The 14,253-nt window shown below is 44.7% G+C and overlaps 1 protein-coding gene across 4 annotated transcripts in view; it reads left to right on the forward strand.

Moving 5' to 3' along the window:
• Window positions 1-5,523: 5,523 nt before the first annotated feature.
• tm7sf3 (transmembrane 7 superfamily member 3) overlaps window positions 5,524-14,253 on the forward strand; it is a 38,327-nt gene continuing 29,597 nt past the window's right edge. For all 4 annotated transcript variants that reach the window (XM_043708725.2, XM_043708727.2, XM_087997001.1 and 1 more), the window contains exon 1: window positions 5,524-5,624. In XM_043708725.2, the coding sequence (XP_043564660.2) occupies window positions 5,537-5,624 (88 nt within the window). In that variant the 5' untranslated portion in view covers window positions 5,524-5,536. The remainder of the gene's footprint in view (window positions 5,625-14,253) is intronic.

Raw genomic sequence — 14,253 nt, forward strand, 5'->3', positions numbered from 1 at the left:
AATTCCCGCCTCAGGCGACTCTCTGTGTGGAGTTTGCACATTCTCCCCGTGTCTGCGTGGGTTTCCTCTGGGTGCTCCGGTTTCCTCCCACAATCCAAAAAAAATGTGCAGGGGTTAGGTGAATTGGCCATGCTAAATTGCCCGTAGTGTTAGGTGTAGGGGTAAATGTAGGAGAATGGGTCTGGGTGGGTTACGCTTCGGCGGGTCGGTGTGGACTTGTTGGGCCGAAGGGCCTGTTTCCACACTGTAAGTAATCTAATCTAATCTAATTATCTGGAACAGTAAATCTTAATTTTTCCCATTGCATTGTGCTCCCACCTTCATTTCTCTTCTTGGATGGATATCATTGGCTACAAGAGCAGTGGGGTGGCATCGTGGCTCAGTGGTTAGCACTGCTGCCTCACTGCGCCAGGGACCCAAGTTTGATTCCAACCTCGGGCAACTGTCTGTGTGGAGTTTGTACATTCTTTCTGTACCTGTGTGTATTTCCTCCGGGTGCTCTGGTTTCCTCCCACAGCCCAAAGGTGTGCAGTTAGGTGGATTGGCCATGGGAAATTGCTCATAGTGTAGGTTAGGTGCATTAGTCAGAGGTAAATATAGGGTAGGGGAATGGGTCTGGGTGGGTTACTCTTCAGAGGGTACGTGTGGACTTGTTGGGCCAAAGGGTCTGTAGAGATTCTATAAAAAACATACGTGGGAACCCCAACCCTGACTTGGAAATATATCACTATTCCTTCAGTGTCACTGGAATCAAAATCCTGGAATCACCTCCATTAAGGGCATTGTGGGGTACTAACACTACATGGACTGCAGCAGTTCAAGAAGGCAGCTCACCACCTTCTCAAGGGGCAACTAGGGATGGGCAATAAATGCTGGGCCCAGCCAGTGATGCCCATGTCCCACAAGTGAATTAAAAAACACCGACCTTACTGTCAAAGTTAAAAATCACACAACATCAGGTTATAATCCAACAGGTTTAACTGGAAGCACTAGCTTTCAGAGCGCCATTCCTTCATAAGGTGGTTGTCCAGGTGGTTGTCCACCTGATGAAGGAGCGACACTCCGAAAGCTAGTGCTTCCAATTAGTGCTTCCTGGTGTTGTGTGATTTTTAACTTTGTACACCCCAGTCCAACACCGGCACCTCCCAATCATGCTTACTGTCAAAAGTATCATTCTTGGGTCACTATCTTGAGCCACTCCACATGAATCATGATGTTGCACAGACACATTGCATTCAATTGATTTCCTGCTTCTGTTGTTATCAATGTCACAGTTACAAACCACTTATCACCTCTCATCAAACTGTACTACTGTGTCAAGTGATTTGCCAGAGTCATCCTGTAGTCATCTTGCTTCTTTTCCTTCTTGCTTCTTTTGCCCACTCCAATTTGCCTATCGGATCACCAGATCCACGTCAGATTGCCCTTCACTCCTCCCTAGAACATCTCGACACCAAGAACAGCTATGAAAGAATCCTACTCATTGACACAGTTCAGCCTTCAACACTATTATCCCCTTGAGACTGATTACTAAACTTAGTGATCTCGGACTAAGCCTCACTCTCTGCAACTGGATCCTCAGTTTCCTGACCCACAGGCCACAATCAGTGAAGATTGGGGACAATATTTAATCCTCACTAACACTCAACACTGGAGCCCCCCAGGGCTGTGTACTCAGCCCCTACTGTACTCATTGTATACCCATGACTGTGTTGCTAAATACCAGACTGATGCCATTTAAAAGCTCACTGATGACACCACCATGGTCGGTCAAATCTCAGATGGCAATGGATCAGACTTCAGGCGGGAGGTGGAAGACCTGGAAAAATGGTGCACTGAGAACAATCTAGCTCGCAATGCTGGCAAAACCAAGGAACTCATTATTGACTTATGGCGGGATGTTACTCATGCTCCCCCTACACATTAACAGCACAGAGGTGGAACGAGTGGAGCGTGTCAAGCTCCTGGGAGTGGTCATCCACAACAAGCTTTCTTGGACTCTTCATGTGGACGCACTGGTTACAAAGGCCCAACAATGTCTCTTCTCAGACAGCTGAGGAAATTTGGCATGACGGTGAATGCCCTTGCCAGTTTTTATCGGTGTGCCATCAAGAGCATTCTGTCTGGATGTATCACTACCTAGTATGGCAACTGTACCATTCAAGATCGGAGTTAGTTACAGAGAGTGGTGAACTCGGCCCGGACAATCACAAAGGCCAACCTCCCATCTATAGTATCCATCTACCAGGCCCACTGTCAGGGAAAGGCCGCCAACATTCTCAAAGATCCATCCCACCCTGGCAATGTTTTTCTACAACCTCCACCATTGTTTTTGCCGCTGTTTACCTATTATTTACTTATGTATGCTACTTAACTCTGTGACCTGCCTGTATTTCTTGCAAGACAAAACTTTTCACTGTGCCTCGGTACACGTGACAATAAATTCAATTCAATTCGATTCAATTTCCAGCAAAACATATAAATGCAAAGCAATTCAGCTTTTTGCAGTTCGAGAACTGCTTCCCCAAATTGAAAAATGCCGCCGTTACCTTTGTGTGGTATCCTCCACGATGTTTATACCTTATATTCTGACCTGGATCTTTTTGCTGAGTTTTCTGCAAATATTTGTTCTTTCTTCCCCAATCTGTTGTCTCATTCACCCTGGGCTGTCTCTCAACATAATGCAATGCTTCATCCATTCTCCCATCAGTAAGCTCTGGATGATGATTGATAATCTCAGAAATTCTGCACTTGTGAATCACTTTCTTGAGAGTTAGGACCTGGGTTTTTCTGTCAATAAGACACTGAAAGCTAACATGTGGATGCAGCAACAATGAGGAAGGCCTTGAGGGGTCTGTATTGAGTAAATTGGGAGAGAAATTTATCCCTATTTAGAGGCACTAGAATGTCAGGATCCAGATTGAAGACCATTATCCCAAGAAGTATAACTGTCTTGATGCAGTGAGGGGTCTGGAGTGCACTGTCAGAGAGTGTGCAGGAGGTAGCCTCATTTTAGGCACTGTTATCTGGAAGGAGGCAGGAGAATGATATGAAGCAAACTGATTGCTCCATAAGTGAAAATAAAACCAGAACAACTTGCAAACGAATCACACTGGTCTGAATTGTAAACCTCAGACCACAACTCCAATGCATTAATTTCCAAATGCAACAAACATTTTATTAACTGACACCTATGGGAACAGAGGAATGCCAATTGATCAAATATTTTGGATAATCAAGAGGTCCACATAAAAACATGCACTAAGAATTAGAAACATAATGCAGGAGGTATACACATTATACTTTATTTACAGCATAAATCACTGAAATAATAACACAATTTTACCTTAAATAAAACTTACTGACAGAGAGCCTTCTTTCTCATTACGACAATTCAGACATCGTGGAGATTGCAATGATGCAGTTAAAGTAGTGCTATTTGAGATCTATAATTTTTGCCGCTTTATCGGGAGTGCTGGTTGATTAAGGTGCTGGTTAAAATCTCTGATCTCAAAACTCCAAGACCTGGGTCTCAACTCCGCCCCCTGCAACTGGATCCTCAGCTCCCTGACCCACAGACCGCAATCAGTGAGGATAGACAACTGCACTTAACACTGGACCCACCCCACGAAGGATACGTCCTCCCTGGGTATTCCCTGGACACCCACCACTGTGTAGCCAAATTCCGAACAGACACCATCTACAAGTTTGCTGATGACAACACCTTGGTGGGACGGATATCAAGGAACAATGAGCTAGAATACAGAAAGGAGGTGGAGGGCTTAGTGATGTGATGCAATGAGAACAACCTCTCTCTCCATTTCAGCAAAACTAAAGAACTGATCATCGACTTCAGAAAGAAAAGAGGAGAACAAACCCCCATCTACATCAACAGGGCTGAAGTTGAGAGGGTGGATAGCGTCAAGTTCCTTGCAGTGACAATAACTGATAACCTGTCCTGGACCTCCCACATAGATGCGACAGTCAAGAAGGCACAACAACGCCTCCTCTTCCTCTGGCTCAGGAAATTCGCACGTCCATAAGGACCCTCACCAACTGCTACAGATGCCCCATTGAGAGCATACTGTCCGGGTGTATAACAGCCTGGTACGGCAACTGCTCTGCCCAGGACTGTAAGAAACTTAAGAAGGTGGTGTGCCTAGTCCACACCATCACGGAAACCAACCTCCCATCCATGGACTCCATTACACAGCTCACTGCTGCAGAAAGGCTGCCAACATCATCAAAGACCCCTCCCACCCCAGTAATGATCTCCTACAACCTCTTCGATCAGGCAGGAGTTACAGAAGCTTGAACACACACCAACAGGTTCAGGAAGAGCTTCTTCCCAGCCGTTATTAGACTGATGAATGGACTCTCTATCCTTGAATAATGCTGACCTTGTTAATGTTGATCTTTCTTCGCACACGTCCTGTGCAGTGTACCCTGTATGCCTCACTTTGTCCAAAGTTTGTTCACTCTGTGATCTGTATGTCCTTGCTATGACCTGCTTGTCATGCTCGCAAAGAAAGCTTTTCACTGTACCTAGGTACATGTGACAATCAATCAAACCAATCAATCAATCAAAAACAAAGTTTGCTGTATTTTAAAAATTGTTAGAGAGCAAAAAGTAAGGAAAAGAAAATCTGTGACTTTAAATTACTATGAGTCAGAATGTCTGGGCATTTTCCAGCCTTTGCTGCTGTGGAAAATCAACATGGAATACTAGGAGGAGGATGCCATTCGGCCTCTGAGCCATATGATCGTGGCTGATCATCCAACTCAGTTCCCTGTTCCCGCATTCCCCTATAACCTCTGACTCCTTTAGCCCCAAATGTTATATCCGATTCCTTACAACCAGAAACAAAAACATAAATTGCTGGAAAAGCTCAGCAGGTCTGCGGAGAGAAATCAGGGTTAACATTAACTCTGGTTTCTCTCCACAGACCTGCTGAGCTTTTCCAGCAATTTCTGTTTTTGTTTCTAGATTTACAGCATCCATAGGTTTTTCGGTTTTCCTTGAGAGCCCACAGTGGTTTGGCCTCAGCTCCTTGCCGTGGTAATGTATTCCACAGGCTCATTCAAGAAGACAGAATTGAGTATGTTCAGCCCCACTCTGTATTGTTCTGAGCCCTGCAGGTGAATGCTGCCAGGCTGGACGCGACGGGCCGAATGGTCTCATTCTGGCTCCAACCACTGTGGGATTTTTATGTTCTGTAAGAGTGTAATAAAGCGGTTTCCTGAAAGCGATGGTGCGGCCAAGAGAGGGTTGTGTGCTGGGCTGGGTTGGAGTGAGACTGGGGTGGGTGGGAAGGGTTAACAGAGCCCGGGGCTGGTTTACATCACGAGGAGATGTTGTGATCAGGAGTTGGGGCAGGTTCCGGATATTGAGGCGCTCTGCGACTGACTGGGTGTCTGTGTGTGTAAAAGGAGGAGACTCAGAGAGCTTTCTCTGTACTGGGATAGTAACAGCAGTGTCTTTCTCCTGAACCATTCACAGGAGTAAACCAGAGACAGGGGACAGGGGACAGGGGACATGCCGTCCTTCCCCCGGATACAGAGTCCTCTCTGGGCTGCACCTTTCCTCTTGCTCCTAGCCCTGTCCCAACCCCAGACTCTTGCAGGTGAGTGCTCCCTGTTTATCCCACCCTCTCGAGGGGGGCCGGGGTTATTTTCTCTCCTTTTCAGGGGCTCTCCCTTGAAATCTGATCGTCGATGCAAATACGTTACATTTTCAAGGCGCCACTTGCTCTTTTGAAAGTAGTTGCGTTGGTCGAAGCGACAGGGGAATTATCGTGAACCTCTGTCGCTCTTAAGTTGCAACTTTTTTGTATTTTTTCAACACCGCAGCGATAAATGTTGCGGTATTAACGAATTTCTTTGGTAAAGAATACACGATGTCCTCTGTAGAGTTGTTCCTGCCCATAGTTGGGGGGTACAGACTTACTGTTATCTGTGTAATTACTGATGCCTGGGTTAGAGCCGCTATTAGAGTTTGATTCAATCAGTAAATTGCTTTGGTTTGTCAGATTACACTGAGCTGCTGTTATGGCCGATAGAATCCCAGCCTGGATGCACCTATTAAGGGGCTATTTCTCAACAAGAGAGTTAGGAGTGAGATGAGGAGAAACTTCTTTAGCATTTGGAATGCACTGAACAAAGACTTTGGAGTGCAAGTTCATAGCCCCTTGAATGTGGAGTCGCAGGTAGATAGGATAGTGAAGAAGGCGTTTGGTATGCTTTCCTTTATTGGTCAGAGTATTGAGTACAGATGTTGGGAGGTCATGTTGCAGCTGTACAGGACATTGGTTAGGCCACTGTTGGAATATTGCATGCCATTCTGGTCTCCTTCCTATCGGAAAGATGTTGTGAAACTTGAAAGGTTCAGAAAAGATTTACAAGGATGTTGCCAGGGTTGGAGGATTTGAGCTATAGGGAGAGGCTGAACAGGCTGGGGCTGTTTTCCCTGGAGCGTCGGAGGCTGAGGGGTGACCTTATAGTGGCTTATGAAATCATGAGGGGCATGGATAGGATAAATAGACAGTCTTTTCCCTGGGGTTGGGGAGTCCAGAACTAGAGGTTTAGGGTGAGAGGGATATTTTTCATGCAGAGGGTGGTACATGTATGGAATGAGCTGTTAGAGGATGTGATGGAGGCTGGTACAATTGCAACATTTAAGAGGCATTTGGATGGGTATATGAATAGGAAGGGTTTGGAGGGATATGGGCCGGGTGCTGGCAGGTGGGACTAGATTGGGTTGGGATATCTGGGTTGGTTTGGGCAGGTTGGACCGAAGGGTCTTTTTCCATGCTGTACATCTCTGACTCACTGCTGGGGTGGTTGTGTTGGTGGATTCCCTGGAGATTTCAAAACAGCTGGACATACATCTGAAAGAAGTGAGTTTAGAGGGTGCTGGAGAGTGGAACTAACTGGGTAGTTCTTTCAGGAGAGAGTGCAGTCACAAGAGGGTGAATGGCCTCCTTCTGTACTGGAACATTGTGATTTGAAACATAAAACACCTGATGAGCAGTGCTTTGAAAGCTAGTGCTTCCAAATAAACCTGTTGGATTATAACCTGGTGTTGTGACATATTTTTTAAAACTTTTTTTTAACCCCTGTCCAACACTGGTATCTTCAAATCAATACATTGTGTTTGTGTGAGAACTTAATGCACAAGTGATATTATCACACTTCTATATGAGCGGCAAGTGTAGAGGGAGTTAGGTGGATTGGGGAGTGAATAACCTAAGAACCTAAATAGTGCTTAGAAGAACTTCCCCAGATTCTCCACAAACCTAGCAGTGAGAAATTATTAACGTTTCAGTCTATGACCTTCCAATAGCTTTGAGTTCTGTGAAGGGTCATCGACTTGAAATGTTAACTGGGTTTTTCTCTCTACAGATGCTGAGTCTTTGATCTTGTTCTGATTTCCAACATCTGCAAGATTTTATCTTTTGCTCCTGGGGTATATGGTGAACCACATTATAGGTAGTTATGGATGCACCCTTGTTTAAAAAGGTATTTGGATTCTAAGCAGCTTCAACAGAAGTAAGATGTTTTTTTTAAAAGGGCTTTGGGTCAGCTGTGTTTACTGACCAGTCTTTTTTGTTTGTTTAGCAAGGATGTGAATGTATGAAGATGACATGTTGGCTCAGTGGTTAGCACTGCTGCCACCACCAGGAACCCAGGTTCGATTCAACCCTTTGTGCAAACTCCACACAGACAGACACCATTCTCCCTGGGTCTGTGTGGGATTTTTCCATGTGCTCCAGTTTCCTCCCACTGTCCAAAGATGTACAAGTTAGAGTGGATTTACCCTGCTAAGTTGCCCTGTAGAGTCCAGGGGATTTGTACACTAGGTGGATTAGCCATGGGAGATGCAGGGTTGTGGGGATAGGGTAGGGAGATGGTTATGGGGTGAGATCCGATGGACCAAATGGCCTGCTTCCCCACTGTTGGGATTGTTTGATTCTGAAGGTGTAGAAAAGGTTCACAAGAATCATTCCTTGGAACTTAAGGGAGGGGAATAGATTGAGGGATGGTCTGCTAGCCTTGATGGAGAGGGCTGAAATGAGGTTTTATTGAGGCACTCAATAGTGATGGGTCTAGACAGATTTTTTGAGGGAAAGCTGAACCAGAAGGTACTGATTGCAAAGTGATTGCTACAAAAAGCAAGGATGACATGGAAAAGCTCTTTTGTAAACTCAAACCACTCGCTTTTAATTGTATGTGGCAGAGGCAGGTTTAATTAAGGAATTTGAAAGAAATAATGATCTCCAAAAGACTAGATTAGTAGAGTTGTGGGAGAAGGACATGAAAGTACTCGAGATGGGCTGAATAGCCTCCTAGACTCATTACCATAGTTATTAACCTAGCTAGAATCACTATCAAGTGCAGATAATATCAGATTTATCAATGTACCAACTGGGAAGTGGGGAGAAAGGAGACTAGAATTGAAGATGTAACTTCTCCTGTGTATAGGAGAAAGCGAGGACTGCAGATGCTGAAGCTCAGAGTGGAGAGTGTGGTGCTGTAAAAGCACAGCAGGCCAGGCAGCATCCGAGGAGTAGGAGAATAATCGACATTTCGGGCATAATCCCTTCCTCAGGAATGGGCACTTCAAAGGTTTATGCCCAAAACATGGATTCTTCTGCTCCTCGAATGCAGCCTGATCTGTGCTTTTACAGCACCACACTCAACCTGTGCTGTGTGTGTGTATGTAGGTCACGTCAGAGTGGTGAAATATTGCAGGCAGACTCCCCAGCTGATCTGTGGAGTGCTAAAGAGTTCCAGCACCTACCTTGTCTTTCTGGCCTTGGGAAACTTGATAAGTTTCTGATTTTTGAGGATTATTGATCACTTGATGTGCTGAGGGGTCTTGACATGTACATGTGAGAAGGATGCTTCCCCTCATGAAAGAGTCTAGAAAAATAAGGTACGCCACTTTTTTTTTAAAGCCACCAGTTTAAAAGTTGTTTTTCTCTCTGGATTCTCCCTCCTTTAAAGCTGGTTGGAGCGGAGTCCATGAATGTCTTTAGGCAGAGCTCCATTTGTTTTTGGAGCAAAGTTGATTGGGGTAGGAGGGACTGTGGATTAATCAGATCAGCTGCAATCATCAATGGCAGAGCCAGCTTGAGGGGCTGAGTGGCCTTTTGGAAAGATTAATTGTGTGAAGAGAGAGCCTGGATCAGTTAGGACCATATTCACTGGAGTTTAGAAGAATGAGTCTAGATTTCATAGATTTGTCTTGGTGTCTATCAGGACTAGACAATGCGAAGGAAGGAATTCACTTAATCTTGTGTTGCTAGCAGCTTTTTTTTTGGTCCATCCCTAATTGTCCTGAGGGGCAAAGCAGTTTACAGGTGAAGTGACTATTGTTGATCTGCAGGCTGAAATTCTCTAGAGCAGAATGGGAAAGGAAACAGATTTTCCTTTCCCTGAAGGTCCTGCTTTCTGGAACTTTTTAATAGAATTAGTTACAGATGCTGACACTGCTATAGTGTTTATTAAGTGTTCCTTGACTATTTCAAAGCCTTGTATGATGACCCAATCCTGCATGTGTTTGTCAGTAGTTTCAACTCGTTTCTAATTAGTTTATTTCATGAAAAGAATTCCTATGAAACTGGATTAGCAACTTTGGTTCAGTTTGAGTCTTGGCTTATCTGTGTTGAAGTATTCATTTGTTACAAATAGGTGTCATGAGCATGTATAAAACTGATGAGATACTTTCTAACAAAGCTGGCCAGGGATGTTGACACCGCTGTGGAGCAAGTGGGACTTGAACCTGTGGCTCCTGGCCCTGTGATACGGACATGATTGCTGTGCCATCACAGCCTGCTGCAAAACTGACTGTAACTTAGTAGCAGACTCTATTCAGCTGGTAGCTGGTGACTTGAGCACATTGCAGTGTTGAGGGGGCACTGCGTTATTGAATGTGTTCTTCAATTGAGATTGCAAAGACCATGCTGTTTGTAATCCTCTTCAAATCATGAGGTGGCAAAGATCAGCTGGCCTACTGTTTCTGCCCAGTGATTAGATTACTTAGTGTGGAAACAGGCCCTTCGGCCCAACAAGTCCACACTGACCCGCCGAAGCACAACCTACCCATTCCCCTACATTTTACCCCTTTACCTAACACTACGGGCAATTTAGCATGGCCAATTCACCTGACCTGCACATCTTTGGCCTGTGGGAGGAAACCGGAGCACCCGGAGGAAACCTACGCAGACACGGGGAGAATGTGCAAACTCCACAGTCAGTCGCCTGAGGCGGGAATTGAACCCAGGTCTCTGTCGCTGTGAGGCAGCAGTGCTAACCACTGTGCCACCATGCTGCCCACAGTGCATGCTCAGAGCTAATGTATAGAACCTGCATGTCCTCAAAATACTGCACATCTTTAGTTTTATACAAAAAAAAACTCTGCTAAAAATGCTTCTACTGCCTGCTTGAGCAATACAATCTGGATCATAGAAAACAGGAGTAGGCCATTCAGCCCTCAAGCCTGTTCTGCCATTCAATACAATTATGATTGATCATCCAACTCAATCCCTGTTCCTGCTTTCTTCCTGTGCCTTTGATCTCTTTAGCCTTAAGAACTATCTCTAACTCCTTCTTAAACACTCAATGTTTTGGCCACTTTCTTGTGGCAGAAAATTCCACAGCCCCCACCCCAAACACTCTCACAATAACTTTCTCCCCACCTCAGTCCTGCATTGTTAAATGGTGACCTCTGGTTCTGGACTCCCAGGTCATTGGGAATAACCTTCCTGCATTGATCCCGTGCAGTTCTGTTGGTTTTTTTTTAAGGTTTCTGAGCTCCATCCTCGTTCTCCTACACTCCAGTGAATCTAGTCCTATCCAATCTCTCTTCATACATCAATCCTGATAAACCCTTGGTGCAAGCCCTCCATCGCCAGTACATCCAGGAGACCAGAACTTCAACACAATACCCCAGGTATCACCAAGGGCTTCCAAAATAGAGGAGGCGATGGTAGAGTGGTGGTATTGCTGGACTGTTAATCCAGCAACCCAGGTAGTGTTCCTGTGTTCAAATCCCACCATGACAACAGACAGTGGAATTAGACTCCAATCCAGTTGTCTTTTTTTAATTCCAATAGACAATTGCTGATTGTCAAGAAAATCCATTTGGTTCACTCACTCCTTTTAGGGAAGGAAATTGCCATCCTTACCTGGTCTGGCCTACATGTGACTCCAGACCCACAGCAATGTGGTTGCCTCTTAACTACCCTCTGGGCAATTAGGAATGGCCTCGATTAGCTACACCATCATCTGTGAAAGCATTTTAAAAATTGCAGTGAGGTATCCCTGCTTGTAAACAACTTATCATTTTTCCTCTTTTTTCCTTTTACATTTGGAAGCCAGTAATACCACAAGCAGTGTCTCTCTCTGGATGTTGGGTTCTGGTTTGAGTTGCTGGTAAAGACCAACAGCTTGTCAAAAGCAGATGCTTGTTCTATGTTTTTTGATCATGAACTTTGGAAAATATAACAGATCTGGGAGGTCTTGCTGGAACTCTGGTGTGTATGCTGAACAGATTTCAGGAGTAAGGTTGGGGGAGGAGGGGTGAATCAAAAGCTCTGTACTTAGTGTCACTCATTTTGAGGTTTTTCCTTAATTCATACACTGGATGTGGCCAGCATTTATTGCCCATCCCCTATAGGGCAGTTGAAAGCCAACCCCATTGCTGTGGGTCTGGAGTCACATGTAGGCCAGACCAGGTAAAGATGGCAGTTTCCTTCCCTAAAGGGCAGTAGTGAACTAGGTGTTTTTTTTGTCAACAATGGATTCATTGTCATAAAAATCTGGAATAAAGAACCTAATTGTTAAACTCAAATTCCACCATCTGCCATGACTGGATTTGAACCAAGGTCCCAGAGTGTTACCTGGATCTTTGGATTAATGGCTCAGTGAAAATATCAATAGGCTATTGCCACCTCCCTAATATTGAATTTCAGTTGATTGGCAAAATAAGCAATAATAACTTGATTTATATAGCACCTTTTTTTGACCTCCGTGTAACACCCCAAGCTTGGTAAGTGTGTCAAATTTGGGTTTGATACTAATTCTCATGAGATATATTGAGGCTGGTGACCAGATGGCACCGTGGTTAGCACTGCTGCCTCAGTGCCTGAGACCCGGGTTCAATTCCAGCCTCAGGCAACCCACCGTGTGGAGTTTGCACATTCTCCCCGTGTCTGCGTGGGTTTCCTCCGGGTGCTCCGGTTTCCTCCCACAATCCAAAGATGTGCAGGTCAGGTGAATTGGCCATGCTAAATTGCCCGTAGTGTTAGGTAAGGGGTAAATGTAGGGGTATGGGTGGGTTGCGCTTCGGCGGGTCGGTGTGGACTTGTTGGGCCGAAGGGCCTGTTTCTACACTGTAATGTAATCTAATTGCTCAGGGGTGCTCTAGGAGCAGTGGTAGTGACCCTACACTGGCCTAGGATTCTTGGTTTCAAGTCCCACCTGCCACAGAGGTGTGTAACCAATTTTCCTTAAATTAGATGTTATTTAAAAAGGTTTACACCGAGATGGTGGTCACTGGCTTTTAAGGGCCAATTTATCTTCAGAATTGCATGAATCTCAGATTTTAGGGTATTGTCAGCCTGAAGGTGATAGCTTACCTCATAGCTATGTTGTAAATTGTGATTATCTCTAATGCACTGCCTGAGTCTTTAGTAGCTGCAGACCCTACTGGTAAGTTACAATTAACCCTTAATTTCTGTAATGTTACCATTTCACACTTTACTGCTTTTACATTTCCTCTTCCAATGTCTGCCTGTTCCGCCAGCCTGTTGTTGTTCACTATTTACCTCCATTTGCCATCTGCAAATTTTGGAATTAAGCACTTGTTTCTGCAACTGAGTCATAGCAAAACATGCCTAAGAATTGTGACTGCTGTAACTGTGTAGTTGGTTATAAGGTTATTCAGGGTGGTGTGTGCACATGGCATTTAGCAAAGGTGGACAGAAGGGTTATTGACAGTAACCCTTCCTGATGAAAGGCTTTTTGCCTGAAATCTTTTTTTCCCTGCTCCTCAGATGCTACCTGACCTGCTGTGCTTTTCCAGCACCACTCTAGTCTAGACTCTACTGACAGTGCCTAACTCCTCCACAACATCTCAAACAAAATCTAGACCATTAGAACTTTTTTTTTCCCTACTTTTAAAATTTTACTTTTTGCTCTGGAGGCAGACATAAACTGTTTTTGAGCCTATCAGGAAAGACTGGGGATTTCTCTCTCCAAAGAGAAGACTGAAGAGCTTGAGTTGAGAAAGGGTTTGTTGTGTAGAAGTGTTGAAGATGTCAAGGGAGACCTGAACTAGGAGTCATCAATAGAAACTGGTCATCAATAAACTCCAGCCGGAAGTTCTTCATCTGGACCGTAGTGAGAATGTGATACTCATCACGTGGAATCATTGAGGTGAATAAAATGGAGCCATGTTAAGAGGATGTTGGATGAACACAAGGGAAAAGGATATGCTAAGGGATGAGAAGCATGAGACTAGTTGGGACATAACACCAGACCTGTTTATACTGTAAAATTATTACAATCACTGACAGTGCCTTTTGTGAAGGAATTATGTAAGATTTCACACGAACATAAAAACATAGTCTTTGTTTTACTGTCTGATAGACTAAAATCAGCATTAACTAAATATGATGTATTAACTCTCACTCGGCTGAATGGCTGGCTTTCAACAGTGGGTTCAGTTCCCACACTGGCTACTGAGGTTATCACCTAAGGACTTTCCTTCTCAACCTCTCCCCTCTTGCCTGAGGCATGGTGACCCTCAGGTTAAACCATCCCTGAGCTGCTGTGTGGTCTAGTAGGACTATGGTGACTCTTTTTTTTCCCCACTTTGCCCACCTGATTGTACTGTTCCTGAACCCCTCTCTCTCTCAAAAGTAACCGTCCCTTCCAACGGTGCACGCCCCCTCAGCTCTAGACTGAAGGTCAGTAAAGATTTTGGAGTTGAACAGGTATCCACTGCCTTAGACTCGGAGTGTGGATTGCTATTGGTCATCCATGGCTATATGACACTATTGTAGTGGAGGATGAAGTGAGCTTTGCAGTCGAATGACCCGTTGACTACTGGAGCCAGCTGGGAGGTTCATTTTTGGTCACATTTTACTGCAAATCTAAAACTGCAGTGCACCCACTGTGCTCTATATGGCAACTTGTTCTGTGTTTCACCAACTTCACATGACATGGCGTGATACAACTTGTGATATT

This window comes from Chiloscyllium plagiosum, unplaced genomic scaffold (genome assembly GCF_037043375.1).
Source record: "Chiloscyllium plagiosum isolate Xiang-an unplaced genomic scaffold, Cpla_swu_hap1 HiC_scaffold_19, whole genome shotgun sequence".
NCBI lineage: Eukaryota > Metazoa > Chordata > Chondrichthyes > Orectolobiformes > Hemiscylliidae > Chiloscyllium > Chiloscyllium plagiosum.